Source organism: Erpetoichthys calabaricus, chromosome 14 (genome assembly GCF_900747795.2).
Source record: "Erpetoichthys calabaricus chromosome 14, fErpCal1.3, whole genome shotgun sequence".
NCBI lineage: Eukaryota > Metazoa > Chordata > Cladistia > Polypteriformes > Polypteridae > Erpetoichthys > Erpetoichthys calabaricus.
In genome coordinates this window covers 110,279,797-110,300,703 of record NC_041407.2, presented here as the reverse complement: position 1 = coordinate 110,300,703, position 20,907 = coordinate 110,279,797, and the positions used below count along the sequence as shown (strand labels likewise).

The 20,907-nt window shown below is 46.2% G+C and overlaps 1 protein-coding gene across 1 annotated transcript; it reads left to right on the top strand.

Annotated features, from left to right (window-relative positions):
- On the top strand, positions 1–17,341 carry ptges3l (prostaglandin E synthase 3 like). Its single transcript, XM_051918929.1, has 8 exons — positions 1–192; positions 7,129–7,242; positions 11,472–11,538; positions 11,641–11,739; positions 12,316–12,405; positions 12,637–12,702; positions 16,515–16,552; positions 17,132–17,341. Exons 1-7 carry the CDS (start codon positions 164–166, stop codon positions 16,521–16,523), a joined length of 474 nt encoding a protein of 157 aa, XP_051774889.1. The 5' UTR covers positions 1–163; the 3' UTR covers positions 16,524–16,552; positions 17,132–17,341.
- Positions 17,342–20,907: the final 3,566 nt, after the last annotated feature.

Here is a 20,907-nt window from a genome sequence, read left to right as displayed (position 1 = left end):
CAGCATTCCCCGTGGAAGGTGATAAAGGAAAGCGACAGCTGAGGGCTGCCAGTCAACAGGCGGACCACCCTGGGAAAGCCGAGAAGAGCGAGAGAGCGGGCCGCGTGAGACGAGCAAGGAGCGCCGCAGACAAGTCGACTTTGAACGACCGGACCGTCTCGCTATGCCACGTATCGTCAGGCCGGAAAACAGGTACGACCACCCGTGAACCGGGAGGGTAACCATCAGGGGGTGCGCAGGGTTTGAGCCAAGGAGTTGGAAGAAAGAAAAAGGGTTGGAAATAGAAAACCCAATCTAAGAACGGGACAAGTATTTACATATAATAACGTGTGTGTGTGAAGGAGCGCCCGTATTTTGTGTCAGATTTGTAGGAATATTTTTTATTTTACTTTTAAAAAGGAGTGAATAAGTGTTCAGACAATTTCGTAGCTCCTGTTGCCTCATCGTGTTTTATGTTTCATCTTAACTTCCTTTTATTTCATTTTGTAAAGCACTTTGAGCTCCATGAAAACGTGCAGATGTAAATGTCGCTGATGTTATAACGGGGCCTTCATCTCCTTTCACCAAAGTTAGCAGACGGCAGCCGAATTCATCCTCGCAATCCCAGTAACTCGAGAGATCATAATACTAATGGTGCATTTTAGTCATATAGCGCCTTTCACAAATATTCAAAAGAGTACAAAAGGCACGACAGCCCAGAAAAAGAACCAATTAGTAACCTCCATCCATCCATTATCCAACCCGCTATATCCTAACTACAGGGTCACGGGGGTCTGCTGGAGCCAATCCCAGCCAACAAAGGGCGCAAGGCAGGAAACAAACCCTGGGCAGGGCGCCAGCCCACCGCAGCTAATTAGTAACAGTGGATACAAATTAATAACCAAACAATACACGAAACGCACAAGTTCTGAACTGGAACAAGAAGCTCACCCACTCGTTATAATGGAAGGCGCCAGAGGGGCTCTTCTGAGCGCTGTGACGCGTTGAAATGATTAAAACAGACAAAACAATCTTCGTTTTTAAAAGCTTTATTGAAAATTCAAAGTAAAACAGTTCACACAAAAACAGAGGCAAAGTTGGCATTGCAAAGTAAAGAAAAGCTCGTGTTTAATAGTTCTGTTTAAAGCTTATACATCTTTTCTTTAAGTTTGCTCAAGTAACCGACTGCAATCTGCCTTTCTCTGCGTCGTGTAAATGATCGTCAAAGGTCAAAACACGTAGGGTCAAAACAGATGTTTTAATTTTCCTCTCCAAAACTAAAGGAATAAAAAAGGAAGAGGGCGTCACGTACAGTAAAGCGGCGTCTCCCCTAAGCCCCCCACAGCGCCCACCGCGCTTCTGACGGCAGAGTGCAGTTTGTGAGGTGTAACACCAATTAACGCCCGTACTACAACAGCTTATACTGCTAGTATAATATTAACTGTTTACAGGGATCAATTAATTTTGGGGGAAGTTCATAACTAAAACGAAGTGAAATTATAAATAACATATTACGCTTTGCTCCACACGTAAAGTCGAACCATTTCTAAATGGCGGAACTGGACACCATTGTTGCTTGCCAATAGACCCTTTATCACAGTTACTCCCTGTTACATGCTGTTTTTCATTGTAAGTTTTTTCCCGTTGTTAATTTGGGTCTGAGATGCGTTTCTTTGCCCCTGTGTACAGTATAATAGTTTTTTTCTTATATTCTTCCTTTATTATAAATACTAAACGTACAGTGTGCTTATAAACTTTGATAAATCGTTTCATCGATTCCTTGACGCGTTACCCTTTTCATTGCTCACTATATAGAATATCATTTCGGTGTCTGCCTACTTTATTGTGTGCTGCTGCCAAAGGAGCCGTCCACGTGAAGGATCCAGTAAGAACTTTTAATTTGTTCAGACTAGGGGGCTCTGCCCCTGTTCGCTTCTCTCGCCAAAGGACCCTACGCGCTCGTCATTTCCAGATCTGCCGCTTGTGACGAGTCGCGCTGTGCTTTTGGATATCAACTCTGTCTTGGATGTCTCCGTCCATCCATCCATTATGCAACCCGCTATATCCTAACTACAGGGTCACGGGGGTTTGCTTGAGCCAATCCCAGCCAACACAGGGCGCAAGGCAGGAAACAATCCTGGCAGGGTGCCCACCCACCGCAGGACACACACCCACACACCAACCACACACCAAGGACAATTTAGAATCGCCAATCTACCTAACCTGCATGTCTTTGGACTGTGGGAGGAAACCCAGGCAGACACGGGGAGAACATGCAAACTCCACGCAGGGAGGACCCGGGAAGCGAACCCACGCCTCCACACTTCGAGGCTACCACTGCGCCACCGTGCCGCCCCTCTTTGATGTCTCCGTCTTTCGAGACTATTTCAGTGCGCCACATGTTGGTTTATTATAAATATGACTGTGATCTTTCAGATTCAAATAGAAAGCCAAGAAAACTTTTTTGTCTGTGTTTTGCAGATCCATTTCGTATAAAGTGCGATACTTTTGGACTTATAGATTTGTATCATTTGTTGAAGAATTTTGTGTGGCTAGCGCTTTGAGTACTGAGAGAAGCGCTATATAAATGTAATGAATTATTATTATTATAATAAAACGTCCGATCGTTTAACTCTTTCGATTCTTTGTTGCATCCCTTCTCTGTGATCATAAACATAAACCTGCCCCCATTGTGCTTTCTTTGAAATTAAACTTGTCGTAGCTTTAATTGTTGCAGGACCAGAGATTCTCATAGCGTATGGTCCTTAATCGTGTAAATCTACGTTTTGAGCATTGAATGAGACGAACGTGAACAGATTATTGAAGACGTGGATATTTTGCCTGTAATATTTGTGGATTTCACTTTCACCAAATAACAAATCTTTTATTTCTCGCGGATACGCCTCTTCATTGGGAAGAAACACCCTGATGGCAACACGAATTAGACGATCTACAAGTCTCCGTCTTCAAGTTTAAATCCGAACAATATCTACATACTTCTGTCATATCACTTCAATATTCAATTTCTTTTCTCTGTTCCGTTATTTTTCCGAGTAATAATTTCCGTTTGTTACCGCTAATGCGATTTTTACTATCGGTTTTTTGAGAGTTTTGAATTTTCATGATCTCTAACCTGCTCTGCAACATTTTTGGCCCTTTACGACGTTCTACTTCATCTTCTGCTCTTTGTCTTTTATTTCCGACTCCGCTTGGACCTGCTATAGGTTTTTAATTCCACTCGGTCCGGGTTGATTATAACTGTTCTTATTTTCCAAATTTGCACTTCGATTATTGTTGTCCCTTTTGAATTCGTTTCTCACCAACGTTTTGGGCATCTTTGCGACGCCTGCCAATCCTTCTTCGCTTAGTCGTTGACATGTCTTCTTGAACGTACACAATTATTTTCCAGAACAGGACCACATCGAAGGAAATGAATAGATTGTATGCCTTTTAATAAAATGAGGAAAACGTAAAAATGTATAAGAGCTGAGAGCACCGGAAGTGCGTCTGACAAAAGCATCCACACGAATGAGAGGCGAGTGCACGGTGGGCGTGGTTTAATCTCTTGGCACAAAGTCTCATCTCGTGGGACTTGAAGTTATCTCTGAAAAAGTCTCGTCTCGTCCCAGGAGTTTTTTGGTATAATAGAGAGATCTGAAAGAGGCTCCTAAAGTCAATATGCGTCAATGGCTGCTGACAGATTTGTGAAATCCCAGTGGCTCCTCATCTTGCCACACACAGTAACACAGACTACGTCCGGGTTTTTCCTAACCTGCTAGACAGCCTACCATACATACGTTAAAGATTTCAGTCTTCATCTTCATATTAGGAGGCTTTTCAAAGCACTAAAGACCAAGTTCTCATGCAGAGAGCCGTCCCAGAATGCAATGCTGTTTGGTCAAGCGAGGGCTCAGTGAAGAAGCCCACAAGCCAGTTAAGGACCGTAAAGTGCCATTAAAGAGCCAGCAGAGTGTGACAAGCAATAATAGAAGACACACAGCTTCAGAAGAGAGGCCTGAGCAGTTAATAATAATAATAATTCTTAATTCTTTGTATTTATATAGCGCTATTCTCACTACTCAAAGCGCTCAGTTGTGTAAGACTACACTGTAATGATAACACTGACCTGAGAGACTCTGCGCCAGGGGTCTCCAACTCCAGTCCTGGTGGGCCGCAGTGGCTGCAGGTTTTCATTCTAACCCTTTCTTAATTAGTGACCAGTTTTCAGTTGCATATTAACTTCATTCCCCTTTATGTTAATTGACTTGATTTTTTTTTTTAAGATTCAGTCCTCTGAATTGCTTCATTTTTTCCTTAAATGGCACCCAAGCAGAAATGAGATGTGACGCGAGTGAGCCAATCGGGGCCTCAAACTCCAAGCAGGTTCTTGTAGTTAATTAGACTCCGTCATTTCATTCCATGGCTTATTGGTGCTCTTTTTCTGCCACGGCAGACATTTCTAAAATGGTTTGGTGGACCTGAGGAGATCAACATGACCGACCTTCACCTTTCGTTATTTACAGATGGACACAGGTTAGCTGGTTATGTGTTGTCTCATTTTCTCTCTCATTATTGTCTGGATGCTCATTAAGGGAAAACAGAACAATGAAGGGGGTCTGTCGTAAATAGAAAGTCAATTAAAATGAAGGGAAAGAAAGTTAATTAGCAGCAACATCTACTGGCCTCTAAATTAAGAAAGGAGCTGGAATGAAAACCTGCAGACACAATAGCACTTCAGGACCACCGCTGGAGACCCTCACTGTAGAGCTGGGCTGTCCAAATCTGGTCCTGCTGGGCCACAGTGTGGCTGCAGGTTTTCATTCTAACCATCTTCTTAATCAGTGAGCCGTTTTGGCTGCTAATTCACTTCCTTTGTCTTTGTTTTAATTCACTTGACTCCGCCCCCTCAATTGTTTCCTTTTCCTTAATTAGCAGCCAAACAATAATGAGACACAAAACAAGCCACTGCCACATGACCAGCTCACCTGTGCCCGTCACATAATATGTGACAATAAAGAAAGGTGAGGGTCTTGGTCATGTTGGTCTGCTCAGGTCACCTAAAAACTGTGATGGCAGTCTTAGAAAAAACAGAAAATCAGCAGTTTTGGAAACGTCTGCTGTGACAGAATGAGAGCAGCAACAAGCCATGGAATTAAATAACAAGTTTAATTAATAGCAAGAATCGGCTTCTCATTAAGAGGTCTGTTGGAGTGAAACTTGTTGGAGTTTGATGTTCCAGTTTAGCTGGTCATCTATTGGCTCGTTTCACGTCTCATTTCTATTTGATGAAGAAACAAACCAACTCAGAGAACTGAATCCTTAAAAACAAGGCTATGAAAATGAAGGGAAAAAGGAGTGAATTAGCATTGAAACCTGATTAGGAAAAGGGTGAGAATGAAAACCTGCAGCCACTGCGGCCCACCAGGCCTGGCGTCTGACACCCCTACCCTACGCTGTGTCCTAATGGTGGAGTCACCGGACCCTGACACTCGTGCTCTTCACTTCAGTCCCTGACTCAGCTCGAGCTGCCCAGGCTCCACATGTTAAAATGCTTGGCGTCTGCTTGTTCTTCCTGTGCCCATGTGGGTTTTCACACCAAATGCATGCGTGTTAAGCTGGCTACCCTCTGATGGCCTGGCACCTCATCCAGGCTTGGTTCCTATCTGGTGCCCAGTGCTGGCCTGGGCTCTCGGTCTCCCTAAATTCGATCAGAAGATGGATGCACTACAGAATATCATATGTTATTCAAGGCACCATAAAATGTTTGTTAGGTGCTTCAGTTAGACAGCAAAGCAAATGACAGTAAGATACCATGGAACATGGGGGCACCGCAGAAAGGTGGTGTATACCTGCATTGTTATCACTCTTTAATTTAATATTTTCTTTATCAGTATGCTGCTGCTGGAGTATGGGAATTTCCCTTGGGATTAATAAAGTATCTATCTATCTATCTATCTATCTATCTATCTATCTATCTATCTATCTATCTATCTATCTATCTATCTATCTATCTATCTATCTATCTATCTATCTATCTATCTATCTATCTATCTAAAATAAATATGGCTTGTGTTCCCTAACCTGCTGATTTTAATTATAAAACAAGACCACTCTTATTTAGATAGATAGATAGATAGATAGATAGATAGATAGATAGATAGCGTAGTTGGCAGGATTAGATAGATAGATAGATAGATAGATAGATAGATAGATAGATAGATAGATAGATAGATACTTTATTAATCCCAAGGGGAAAGTCAGAATTCCGGTCACCAATGAAAGGCGTTCTAGTACTGAAACTGAACAACATGATAAGCTCGTTAAAAAAAGTCCAGTATCAAAAAAAGAAGACCTATCCCACCTGAGGACCGGCTGTGCTGCCCCTCCTATAAACTACATGTTATTTATATGAACACATTTAACGCTTTTAAATCACAAAGAGACACACAAGAGCCGTTAATGATATTAAACTGATAGAAAACGTTGTGCTGTTTGACTTTGTTTGCCTTCTTTATGTAAGTTTTTGCCAAATGCGCTCCGTCGGATTACAAATGCAGAATGACGTAACAATCGGGCGCGCGCGTGAACTCGGGGAACTGGTTTGGAAGACGCGCGCGTCAGACTGGCGATGCACAGTGCTTGTGTGTGTGTGCGCACGTGCATGTGTTTGTTCGCGAGCTTGCGCGCGCTTGCGACTGCGTTCACACCCTTTACAGCTGAAAGGTGAACTGGCTCAGGGCTGGAAGCGCTAAAGTGCAGCGGCTTACTATTGGCAGCCATTAAATTAGAATCTCTGTATAAATTAAATGAAATATGCCGTGCGTTTCCTAACTCACCTGACCGCAATAATAAATCAATTCATGAAGGCTCTGATAGGACAGAACTCCGATCACAGGTGAAAGGCGCTTTATAAACCAACTCCCTGCCACTTCACCGTCTTTTCAAATCCGGGCGGGCGTGTGAATGCGTTTGATTCATTTTTTTAAATTTGATTTTATTCTCTATCTGTGTGTATAATAATAATAATAATAATAATTCATTACATTTATACAGCGCTTTTCTCAGTAGTATGAGAGGTAGGCTCCTCGTGCCCCTTCTGTTTTTATTCGTTCATTTTGTGCTTTTTTTTTTTTTTTGCTTTATTTTCAGCCACCCGGCAAAAGCCCTTTGGTTTGACCGCTCAAAATTTGTTTTTGTCAATTTCATGGTTGAAGACAGTAAGGACGTGCAAGTTGACATTCAAGAAGATAAACTCATTTTCAGGTGAGTCCTGCTGGTGTCACATCTCAGTCCGAGTGACCGCGACGCTGACACAAAGCAAAGCCAACAAAACCACTCGGCTTGGAGGTAGCAGGTGGGCCAAGGGACCCTCAAAAGTGAGCAGCGGGAAAGCAGCAGGGTGCTGTGACGGCTGAGGGTGGGTAGGGGACAAGGCCCACCAGAACCACAGGGTCGGGTGTCTGGCCCCCCAATAACAAGTTGGACTCACTTAGAGTGGGATGTGCCGTCATCCTAACGGTGGCTCCTAACACCACAGGATGAAAGCCACAAGGACACAGGGAGAAAATGCAAATATAAGAGGGTGAGACGCCGGCACTCAGTGACAAGCAAACGAGAGAACATGGGTGGCACTGCCTCGCTGGGCGTAGTGCACTGGCACAGACTGCTCTTAATTTACAGCTAAATTTCAATTGTATTGTCTGTGCCCGCTGGTGGGTGGATGGCCAGCTGGCTGAGGTCATCCTGACATTCATGACGCAGAAACGGGTTACAAAATCAGACCTCACTGTGTGATTTGCTCGTTTCTGTCACCCAACTGTGGCCCTCCAGAGGTTTAGTTTTCTCCTGTGGCCCCAAATCTTAGGAGTTTTTTGTGTTTCTCTCCTCCATGTCCTCCGTGTCAGCTGGTCAGAGAGTCACATTTTGGGAATCGAGAACTCCATCGACGCCCTAAGTCAATGCAAACCACTGGGGGGGCTCTGCTTGATTTGCATTAACTTTAATAACATCAAACCGTTTCTACTCAATGGGTTGCCCTCTACGTATGCCTAGGAAAATTGTAGACACTTTCTGTAGATATTTATTAATTATATTGTGTGGATGCCATATTAATTATTCATTATATTGGTTTGTTCTATTGTCTATTGTCTATTTTAATTACAAAACTTTTTGATAAAAGTGAGGGTTTGTTTTGCTCCTTAGTGGTTAAATTTTGCTTAACAATACCTGCTTGATTTTGTATTTAGTATGCTTACGTTTATTAGAAATGATCACAATATTAATTAATGATAATAGTCCAAGAAAATGTTATATGGCTATGTTTTTGTTGATTAATCCATGGAAAGCACCTTGAGTTGCATATAAATGTATGCTAAGGTGCTACTGCATATAAATAAAGTTATTATTATTATCATTAACAAGTATGAAATTCTACAGTCAGGAGCTGAATGTCAAGTGGGAGGGGCAATGTCGAGTAGGAGGGGGAATTGTGAATGGGAGGGGCAATATCGAGTGGGCGGGGAAATGTCGAGTGGGCGGGGCAATGTCGAGTGGAAGGGCAAATGTCAAGTGGGCGGAACAATGTCAACTAGGAGGGTGATTGGAGGGGCAATGTCGAGTGGGCGGGGCAATGTCGAGTGGGTGGGGCAATGTCGAGTGGAAGGGCAAATGTCTTTGCTCAATACTTTGTCGATGCCCCTTTGGCAGCAATTCCAGCCTCAAGTCTTGTTGAATATGATGCCACAAGCTTGGCACACCTATCCTTGGCCAGTTTGGCCCATTCCTCTTTGCAGCACCTCTCAAGCTCCATCAGGTTGGATGGGAAGCGTCGGTGCACAGCCATTTTAAGATCTCTCCAGAGATGTTCAATCAGATTCAAGTCTGGGCCACTCAAGGACATTCACAGAGTTGTCCTGAAGCCACTCCTTTGATATCTTGGCTGTGTGCTTAGGGTCGTTGTCCTGCTGAAAGATGAACCGTCGCCCCAGTCTGAGGTCAAGAGCTCTCTGGAGCAGGTTTTCATCCAGGATGTCTCTGTACATTGCTGCAGTCATCTTTCCCTTTATCCTGACTAGTCTCCCAGTTCCCCACAGCATGATGCTGCCACCACCATGCTTCACTGTAGGGATGGTATTGGCCTGGTGATGAGCGGTGCCTGGTTTTCGCCAAACGTGACGCCTGACATTCACACCAAAGAGTTCAATCTTTGTCTCATCAGACCAGAGAATTTTCTTTCTCATGGTCTGAGAGTCCTTCAGGTGCCTTTTGGCAAACTCCAGGCGGGCTGCCATGTGCCTTTTACTAAGGAGTGGCTTCCGTCTGGCCACTCTACCATACAGGCCTGATTGGTGGATTGCTGCAGAAATGGTTATCCTTCTGGAAGGTTCTCCTCTCTCCACAGAGGACCTCTGGAGCTCTGACAGAGTGACCATCAGGTTCTTGGTCACCTCCCTGACTAAGGCCCTTCTCTCCTGATCGCTCAGTTTAGATGGTCGGCCAGCTCTAGGAAGAGTCCTGGTGGTTTTGAACTTCTTCCACTTACGGATGATGGAGGCCACTGTGCTCACTGGGACCTTCAAAGCAGCAGAAATTTTTCTGTAACCTTCCCCAGATTTGTGCCTCGAGACAATCCTGTCTCGGAGGTCTACAGACAATTCCTTTGACTTCATGCTTGGTTTGTGCTCTGACATGAACTGTCAACTGTGGGACCTTCTATAGACAGGTGTGTGCCTTTCCAAATCATGTCCAGTCAACTGAATTTACCACAGGTGGACTCCAATGAAGCTGCAGAAACATCTCAAGGATGATCAGGGGAAACAGGAGGCACCTGAGCTCAATTTGGAGCTTCATGACAAAGGCTGTGAATACTTATAGACATGTGCTTTCTCAATTTTTTTTTTTTTTAATTAATTTGCAAAGATCTCAAGTAAACTTTTTTCATGTTGTCATTATGGGGTGTTGTGTGTAGTATTCTGAGGAAAAAAATGAATTGAATCCATTTTGGAATAAGGCTGTAACATAACAAAATGTGGAAAAAGTGATGAAGCGCTGGGAATACTTTCTGGATGCACTGTATTACAAATGAACATTTCATTTCCAGTTATTTAATTTGTCCAATTACTTTTGAGCCCCTGAAATGAAGGGATTGTGTTATAAAATGCTTTAGTTGCCTCACATTTTTATGCAATAGTTTTGTTCACCCCACTGAATTAAAGCTGAGAGTCTGCATTTCAACTGCATCTGAGTTGTTTCATTTCAAATTCATTGTGGTAACGTACAGAACCAAAATTAGAAAAAAGTCGTCTCTGTCCAGATATTTATGGACCTAACTGTAAGTGATCTCCTTTTGTGCCTTTTACTTGTATGTAAAAGGACATCAACAAGCAGAAATGAGGCGCCTCTTGTTACGGTTTACTGTGTGCGACGTCCAGGATCTGGAAGGACTGGGGAAGGCAACTTCTTTAGGGCATTGCCTACCCCGAGACGCTAGGTTGCAGCGGTGCCCCGGATTCCCGCAGGGCATTATGGGACTTGGAGTTCTTTATCTCAGCCCTGTTGGAGTGCCGTGGGTACCGTCAGAGGGTTGCTGTGGAGGACTCATATGAGATGGAAGTGCTGGTAAGCCACATTCCGAGTTGGCCGATATAAAAGGAACTGCCTCAAAGCCAGTCAGGGAGTCAGAGTCGGGAGGAAGGTGGACGAAGCTTGTTGGGAGGAATGGAGGAAGAAAAAGAGACGGAGAGAATCATTTGTTAGAACAATGGGGACGAGAGCAGGCCATTCAGCCCAACAACGCTCGCCAGTCCTGTCCACTTAATTCTTCTTTCAAAACTTGTCCCTAAAGTCTTGTGAGCCTAATTACTTGCGGCTGTGGTGGTGGACAGCATTGTGAAGAGTTTCCTGGCAATAAAACAAATCTTTGTGTCCTCGGTGTCTGTCCTGTTGGCTTTGAGGAGCGACAGCGCCCTCTAGTGGCCACAGCGCCTGGTAAGAGGAGTGAAGAAAGAAACGGTTTATGGTTTAAACTTCCTGCTGCTGCCCCTTTCCACGTCGAGGTTTTGGGTCACCCATGGGGTGACTGTCATTACTACTACCATTGTTTTTCTCGTCATACACATTTCATTGTATGTTGACCCTGTGTTAACCTATATATGATAAATAAACCTAAACCTAACCTAATCTACCACAGTGTGTGTGTGTGTGTGTGCGCCCCGTGACATGCGAGCGAACGTCAAACGTCCCATCTGGGTTTGGTTGCCTGATGCCGCTGAGACAGGCTCCAGCTCCCTGTGACTGTAAACTGAATTTAGGAATTGAATAAATGAACAACACTAATCATTTAAGCTGAAACAACAGCGACGGACGGAAAGTCCAGTTAAGAATTTCATGGCCCTACGGACAGTAGACTTGGCGTGACTTGTCTATTTGAGTGCCCACTACAGGGTTTGGGCTTTCCCTTTTTTTACGTTTTGACTTTTCTTTTCCGCCTACAGCTGCAAGTCGGCAGATGACAGCGACATTTACAACGAGATCCACTTCTTTGATAAAGTGCAACCAAAGGTAAGGGCCCCCCCCGGGGTGACACAAGTGTGACTCTGTGCCCCCAGGAGTGGGTGAAGGGGTCTGTCCAGATCTCCGTGAACCTCCTTTGTGTCTTCTCAGGACTCAAGGGAGAGAAGGTACGATAGGACGATCAACGTGCTCTTGAGGAAGATGAAAGAAAATGTCGCTTGGCCCCGGATGACCAAGGATACGGGCAAGGTGGGCAGCGGCGGATTCCTCTGACAAGTCTGTCCTTCATTTTATTCTCATTGGTGTACTTTGTGTTGCCTTGTCCTGTAAAGCACTGTGTGACACTTTGGTGGGGGGCATTGAGATGGCACACCCAGGGACACCCAATTGGGTCCAGCAAAGCAATGCCAACCTGGTAAAACAGGGCTGAGGGGGCACTTCCAGGGCACTGCTTCTGCCCCCCCCCCACCCCCAGTCTTTGCAAGGTGTCAGGGGGGCTAATCGATGACAGACGGCGCCCATTCAAGAACTAAACATGAAGGCGGAGTGATGGCCATACCCGTTGTCACAATGAAGGTGCAGGATGCAAGTGTGCCAGCTGGGATGCCCTCACGGTCCTGTGGTAGAACATTTCATAAGTGCGGCTTGTCATTTATTTGTCTTTTCCATCCTGATGCACCCCTCGGTGACTCTCCCTATTTGTCACCCAAGCCCCGATTATAAGTTTCTGGCCTGGAATTTGGTGTGTGGAGAAGTCAAATGGAAAAGACGTTGCCAGCTCTTCCTGATCAGACCATCATGTTGTTTTGTGATTTGTTTTTGCAGCCCATATGGTTATCAGTTGATTTTGACAACTGGAGAGACTGGGAGCAAGAAGAGGAGGAAGGCATGGCGGAGTACGAGAAATACCTTGACGTGAGTCTCTGATGTTTTCACCTTGCAGCTACAGGCGGGCCGCTGGCATCCTGTTAAAGGGGGGCTGCTCTCCAGTACAAGCCAGTCTTGAGTTATTATTGAAGTGGGCTTCTTTTAACCCAATGTCTGTGGCCAGATTGAGAAATAGCCCCCTTGTGTGTCTTGGTCGGTTTGTGATGTCTGTGAAAGGCACTATAAAATGGGTCCGTATTTCAACTTGTCTCTCAACAGATGTTGCAAGGTATGAGCAAGAAGGGCCCACCACCTAAAATGGATGACCTTGATGACCTGGATGATGTGAGTCCCTCATACACTTTTATATACACTTATAATAATAATAATACATTTTAATTATAAACTGCTCAAACAATGAAAGGAACACATCAGATCTCAATGGGACTGCTGGCCGTCTCTACTGCTATGGACTGCTATGGTGAAGTGTGAGGAACAAAAGGATGGAAATGAAATGAGGGCTGAACTCAAAGACAAAGGGAACAAATGAGGTGGCTGCCAGGCAGGCAGGCGAGTCCATTGGCCGAAACTCCGAATTGTACTCAGTAGTTTGTAAGCCCCCCCCCGCCCCCATACCATGTCCTAATGAGATGACAGATGGTGTCCTGGCGGTCTCCTCCCAGATCTGGACCAGGGCCTCACATTAGCTCCTGGACAGGCTGAAGCGTCAGATAGACCCAAACATAATGTCCCACCCATGTGAGTGGGGGGGCTGGGGGGGCAGTCAATGGTATCAGTTCCTTCATCCTCTCGTCACATGAGGCCGGGCATTGTCCTGCACCAGGAGGAACCAGCACAGGGTCTGATGATGGGTCCAAGAGTTTGATCCCGATACCTAATGGCAGTCAAGGTGCCCACCGTTATCTCACCTATAGAGGTGTGTCCCTCCATGGATATGCCCCCCCCCCAGACCATCACTGACCCCCCCACCAAACCAGTCAGGCTGAACACCTTCTCCAGACCCTTTCATATCTGTTACATGGGCTCAGGGTGAACCCATCTCATCTGTGAACAGCACAGGGTGCCAATTCTGATATTCAATGGCAAATGCCAATCGAGCTCCACGGTGCCCACTAGAGGACATAGTCGGGCACCTCAGGCCCCCTTCATGAAGTCTGTTTCTGATTGGTTGAGATGTCAGAGACATTCACACCAGTGGCCTGCCTGCCTGCTGGAGGTCATTTTGGAGGCTCTGCCAGTGCTCATCCTGTTCCTCTGGTGGGTCCTGCTGATGGGTTAAGGACCTTATACGAGGGGCACTGACCAGCTCTCCTAGAGGAACTGCCTGTCTGTCTGCTGGAATCTCCTCCATGCCCTTGAGACTGTGCTGGGAGACACAGCAAACCTTCTGGCAATGACACATGGTATTGATGGAGAAGTTGGACTACCTGTGCCAGCTCTGTAGGGTCCAGGTATCGCCCACCTCATACTACCAGTAGTGACACTGACCGTAACCAAATGCAAAACGAGTGACAAAACCGATGAGGAGGGAAAAATGTCAGTGGTCTCCCTCCAGCTGTTAACCCATTCATTCCTGTTTTGGGGGTCGTCTCAGTGTTGCCCCCCTCTAGTGCACCAAAGCAGCTGAAACTGATGAACAAGCCCCCCTGCTACCTAACTGAGCAGATCAATAGACCCCAAGTGTCACTGAATTGATGCGATACTCTCATTAAAGAGGGTGCCTTTCATTTTTTTGAGCTGTATTTAATAATATGAAGATAAAGGGTCTTTATTGGTGGTGCATATTGGCTTGGCACAAATAGTTGAGGTTGGGGAGCAGGCACTGGTTGGCGCACCCACCACATGAAGAAACAGCTGGGGATCCTGATTGGCAACCCCTCCCCAGGCAGACACACAGCCCAGTCCCACCTTCTATCTGCTGATGCCAGGTGTTATGTGGGTGACCCACCTTGGCCTGGTCCAGTTGTTCAGGTCCTTGACAATAAGCCGGATCACCCTCGGGTAATGGCGCCACATGACCATAGTGCCATAACTGACGCTCCCTCACAATGCAGGTCATGTGCCTCATTTGGGACTCCATAAGCAACACAAAGTCACACCAGTGGGACTCAAGGTCCCTCCAAGGAGACACAGTATTGAAGGAGTCCAGTCTTCATCTCAGGTCACTGGATGGCATCCATGTCTCACAAACAGGAAGTACCAGGACTATAAAGACTTGGACCTTTGCCCTTTTACAGAGATATTGGGGGCGCCACACACCCCTTTCCAGTGACCTCATGACCCCCCCATGCTTCTCCCAATCCATCTACTGACTTCATAGGAAGAGTCACCAGAGTCACGTGAATGTCACTGGCGAGGTAAGTAAACCTCTCAATGACGAGGTCGACACTCTCTCCGCAGACAGACACTCTGCTGATGGCCGTGCCCAAGTGGTCATTAGAGGCCTGCATCTTTGGTTTTTATCAGGACCCTCGCAAGCCCAGACACTCAAACCCCTCACTCAGTCTCTCGAGAGCCCCCATCAGAGCCTCCATTAAAGATCACAGCATCATCAGTAAAGTCAGCATCCGTGAATCTCTCTTCACAAACAGATGCCCCCCCCCCCCCCCCCCCCCAAGCCACTGGACCCCACAACTCTGACCAACACCCAGGCCGTGCAAACACTGAACAGAGGAGGAGCAGAACAGACCGCTGACGGACCCCCAGAATCAAATGGGGGAAAAAACGCAGAGGGTCTGCACAGTGAATGTGTAAAACCACCTGCGCCCCCTGCTGGCCAAAAGTGGAAAGTTGGGCTTTTCCATTATCAAGTGCTGCCTGGTAGTTTACAGTGGAAGGCAGCAGCTGATTGTTGTATTGTTGCACCAGTTGTCCGTTTAATGAAGATGGCAGGCAGCTGCCTGATCCGTGGTGCCATTTGGTCAGCTGGCTTTTTCCTTCTACTGCAGAGGTGGGGGTGCAGCAAGGCCGCCATTCACAATACACATTGGGGTGCTGGCACATGTCTAAAAACTCACCAGCCTTTGAGTTGTTTGTGTACGTGCAGGAGTGCTGGAGTCCATCTAGCAGCACCGGGAACAAGAAAGGTGCCAACCCTGGACTGCACAGGTCGCACGCCAGTTTAAAGTCCTCAGTTATCCCACAAATCCTTAAGGTTACAGAAGACACACAACACAAAGAGAACAGGAAAACTCTACACAGGCCTAAGAGCTAAACTCTGGTCCTTGGCGCTGTGAGACACACACACACACACAGAGCCCTTACAGTATTTATTCACAGGTTTGATTAACTGGCGACTCTGAACTTGCCCAGTATGAATGTGAATGTGTGTGTGTGTGTCCTGACCTCCCTAACCCCACTCAGTGCTGCTAACATGGGTTCCATCTGCCTGTGACTCTGAACTGGATAACCATTGTGGACACCAGGGGGCGCTCCAGCTCCCCAAATACCCAACACAAGCAGGCTCAGACACAAGTTAAAGGGCTAAAGAGCCTTTTAGTTTGGGAAACTCTTCCCTATAAGCATTTCCCACCACAGCCACAAGTACAGTTAAGCACAGTTCAGCACACAGCAGCTCTCTTCTTCCTTCTCTCTGTCTTTCCACTCCTGCTCCTTGATGTGCAGCGGGCAGCCCCTTTTATCTAATACCCGGGGGTGCTTCTGATGATATGACCCTCCAGCTCCAAAGCACTTCTGGGTGAAGTTGGAACCCTACTGAGTAGGGACTCCCAAAATCCTGTAGCTCCCAGGACTACAATGCCTGGCATGCCTTGTGGACACCCATGTGTAGAGCCAAGCCTGGGCTCGCTGCTATCTAGCCTCCTTGGGGTGACAAAGCCCGGTGGTGTAAGCTGCCTCCCCCTGTCCTTCTACCTTGAGGGCATCCCGGCCAGGTAAGGATGCTGACCATCCTTCACACCAGATTAATGAATAGAAGAGTAAATGAAATAAATAGAAACTTTTTTTTTTAATTTGGCCAACCAAATTCTGAGATATTTAGGTAAAGAAACTAAAGTCCGAGTTGACCTTCCAGTGCTGTCACACTCCTGTTGAACACCTTAGGCTCCCAGTGACACTGACGCCTTCTCTCTTCAAACGCCCCTTCATGATTTCTCTCTTTGGTTTTCTTCCATCAGGATGACTGAGATTCTGAGCAGAGCCACAGTGATGCCAGGTAAGTGTGCATACGACGTCAAACTGGCGGGTAAGGGGGACCCTCAAGTGACCAAGAAGTCCCTACAGACGTTGAGACTCTGAGGCTCAACTAATCCTAGTGCTGTGTTGCACATTGGGATGGCGAGCCACATAAAGGCACTTTGCTTTATAAGGCAGCGATTGTTGGATTATTTTATTGGTGGCACAGTAGTTGGCACTGCTACTTACCATTTCCAGAATCACAGGCTGAAAGCCCACGCCTAGTTGCTGTCTGTGTAGAGTCTGCATGTTCTCCCTGTGTGGCTGGTTGACTGGCAAGTCTGAATGGAATGGACTGGCACCCCGTCGGGGTCTGGGGTCTGCCACCCAGGATGGGCCCCCAACTCCAAGTGGCCCTGAATGGCACGAGCAGCTTGTAAAACAGACAGATGATTGATTACTGACGGTGGTCCCTTTACCCCTTTCGGACGACATCATCCAGGTGGCTCACTTTGTCACAAGCAGCTGTGGCCGTTCGTCGTCTTTTGTCTTCATCTTCTTGTTTCTAATCTTGCGTCTTCACTCGCTTTGATTTCTTTCCAGTGGCGACCCAACGCAGAAACGACTGAAGAGAAAAGAAACCCATCAGGAACAGGAATTGGCCATTGGATTACTTTCAAGGAAATATTTACGGAGTAAAATGTAAAGAATTAAAGGGTCTGCATTTTGTTATTAAGTTGTACAATGTTTGTCTTTTTTTATGCCAGCTGAAAGCCTTTGCCCTTTGTTTTGTAACTTATTAAATCTTTAATCAAACACCCTAAAGCTTGCCTTTCATCTTTGTATTGTTAATAATAATAATTAACATTTCTATGGCGCGTTTCTCTCCACACAAATGCTTTACAAAGTGAGTGGGGAGCCACTTCAGCCACCACTAGGGTGCAGCGCCCACCTGGGAGATGGGACGGCAGCCATTTTGTGCCACTCATTGAATGGTAGGTGGGGAAGGGGTGAGAGAGAGTTAGCCAATCGGAGACAGGGGATGATTAGGGGGCCTGACTGACTAGTCTGAGGTGGGCAATTTTAGCCAGGACATCGGGGTACTGGGTATGACGTTAAACTGCATGCGGACCTCCAGCTTGAAGGGAAATATAGGGGTTGATGGCAGGACTGGCACTCCAGCTACTGTAACAAAGAAAACTTCACGCAGCTCTGAGACAACAGACAGGACTCCTTAAGATAGATAGATAGATAGATGATAGATAGATAGATACTTTATTAATTCCCATACTCCAGCTGATAAAGAACAATATTAAATTAAAGAGTGATAACAATGCAGGTATACAGACAGACAATAACTTTGTATAATTTTAACATTTACCCCCCCAGGTGGAATTGAAGAGTTGCATTAATGGGGTCAGGCCTGTTGGGGATCAGAACTGGTGTGGTGCTGAGGAGTCGCCCGCTGCATGGCAGTACTCAAGTCCCACCAGGACTCCGAGCATTTCGTTGTGTGGTGGGTGCGGCGACGCGCTGTACCTGTGCCTGCATGCCAACCTGACCTGACGCTGCTCTTTACAAAGGATGCCCAAGGGGTCTTCAGTGACCATAGAGAGTCAGGACCTTGGTTTCATGTCTCATCCTAAGGAGGGCACCATTTTTGCAGCACAGTGTGCCCGTCTCTGCACTGGGGGGTATTGGGATCCACACACAGACCACAGGGTAAGCGCCCCCTGCTGGCCTCACCCACACCACTTATGGCAGCAACCCTAGTTGGTCTCCCATCCAAGGCCAGGCCTGACTAAGCTTAGCTTGGCTCTGAGGCTAAGGATCTGCGCTGGGATCCAGAAGGTTGCTGGTTCAAATCTGCCAAAGGGGGGTCCTACTCTGCTGGGCCCTTCTGCAAGACCCTTGCCCTGCACTTGTATAATCAGTATGCTGCTGCTGGAGAATGTGAATTTCCCATTGGGATTAATAAAGTATCTATCTATCTATCTATCTATCTATCTATCTATCTATCTATCTATCTATCTATCTATCTATCTATCTATCTATCTATCTATCTAATGGCTGACCCTGCACTCTGACTCCAAGGAGTATGCAAAAACAAACAAATTCCTAATGCAAGAAACTGTGTGAGACGAAATAAAGAATGAAAAAGGGTGGGTGACCTCATGTGAAGTTCAGGTGGGATGGTACACATCAGGTCACCTGGCCTCGGCTGGACTGAGAATGGACAGCTTTATTACTAAAGTGTTGGCATTTAATGGGGTGCATGGTGCCTCACTGGGTCCTGGGCTCTTGTCGGGTCTATTTGTCTTTAACCTGGACTTTATTATTATCTTATTTCTTTATTCTGGTTGCTTTATATCAGGAACCCACCAGGTTCTTCAGGTCTGTTTTTCTGATGGTCACAACTTCACAAAGTATGTGGGCAGTTCTGAGGATGGCACTCTTCTGCACCTGGGTGGCACTCCCTTTACATTGGCAGTTCATCAAGATATTTTCGGAGGTCTACTTGAGCACTTCCAGTGCTCCATATCTATGTCTGAAATCACACGAGGCTTTGAGTTCCACTTGCACGTAATCTGAATCTCGAGTCTTCGCTTTGGCCAGGTGATTCTACCTCTTGGACTGACAGGTTCACCTCCCCTGGATTGGCTGAGTCAAGGAGTAGACGCTGCCTCCTGCTTCTGTCATGGAGAACGACGTCTGGTCAGTAACGACTCCAATGCTCAGACTTAATGGTGATGTCCTCCATCTCAATGCTCTTTTCAGGCTGTTAATCACACCGATGATCAGTTACTGGGAGGCCAGGCTCACGGAGAGGTCCAGAGGGTACAGGAGGAGGCACACCCAGGGAAAGAGACAACAGCAGTGTTTCCATTTATTCTGTTTTGACGGGTAACATGGCTAATATTTATATACTGTACATCACACAGTGTCACAAGAGCGACACAAAAACAGCCACTCGTGTGATGTAAGGAACATACAGGAATAACTGTGAGATGTCACAAGACTGAGTCCAAAACAGAACTGATGATGTGGAGGTGAAATGGGAGCTTTAAAGACCAGTGGAGGAAGTGATGTCATCGATAGCGCCAGAACTGGAAGTGATGTCATCGGGTCTGGAAGTGATGTCATCGATAGCGCCAGAACTGGAAGTGACGTCATCGGGTCTGGAAGTGATGTCATCGATAGCGCCAGAACTGGAAGTGACGTCATCGGGTCTGGAAGTGATGTCATCGATAGCGCCAGAACTGGAAGTGACGTCATCGGGTCTGGAAGTGATGTCATCGATAGTGCCAGAACTGGAAGTGACGTCATCGGGTCTGGAAGTGATGTCATCGATAGCGCCAGAACTGGAAGTGACGTCATCGGGTCTGGAAGTGATGTCATCGATAGCGCCAGAACTGGAAGTGATGTCATCGGGTCTGGAAGTGATGTCATCGATAGATGTCATCGATAGCGCCAGAACTGGAAGTGACGTCATCGGGTCTGGAAGTGACGTCATCAGAGGCACTGGAGCTGGGCGGGATTTCTTGAGAATGGTCTGCAATGGATTGAGAAAGACAGTTAGTGCACCTCACCACCCCCTGGTCTGGCATGGAATTACTATTATTCAGGCCCTTTAGCTGTCTCCTATTCGCACGTGTGTGACAACAGACTTCAACACTGTGAAAGGCGCTATATAGGCACCCGACACAGACTGACAATGGAGGCACAGGTAAAAATAAAAACAAAAGATTTATTTTCTTCTGCTGGCGGGGTCACGTCTTCCCCATGTCCCTCAGCTACAGCACAGTCCCACAAATCACCACACAAAACAAATCAAAAATATTCTTCGTCCTCCTTCTTGCGACACTGGTTAGGTGCATTGGCGATTCTAAATTGTCCCTAGTGTGTGCTTGGTGTGTATGTGTGCCCTGTGGTGGGCTGGTGCCCTGCCCGGGTTTTGTTTCCTGCCTTGCACCCTGTGTTGGCTGGGATTGGCTCCAGCAGACCCTCGTGACCCTGTAGTTAGGATATAGTGGGTTGGATAATGGATGGATGGATTTTTTGTTTTGGTGGCCTGGACTTGATGCTGCTCTTTGGTTGTCTCTCATGTGCCATGCGGGCTTTTGTTGATCTTAGTCCACCCACTGGTGCCCACTGTAGCTCTGACCTCCTTGTAAAACTTCAATTAAGATTAAATCTCTTACATCTTGCTTGATTAGTGTGTCAGCATCACTGTTGTTAATTTATTTTAAATTCTTTTGGCAACAATGATTTGTTAAAATAATTCGTGGAACAGAGAGAGGAATTAGTTCACTTTTATATTTTAAATTCATATTGATTAGTGGGACTAGGCATATTTTGCACACATCAGATTTTTTTCCTAATCAGTTAATCACA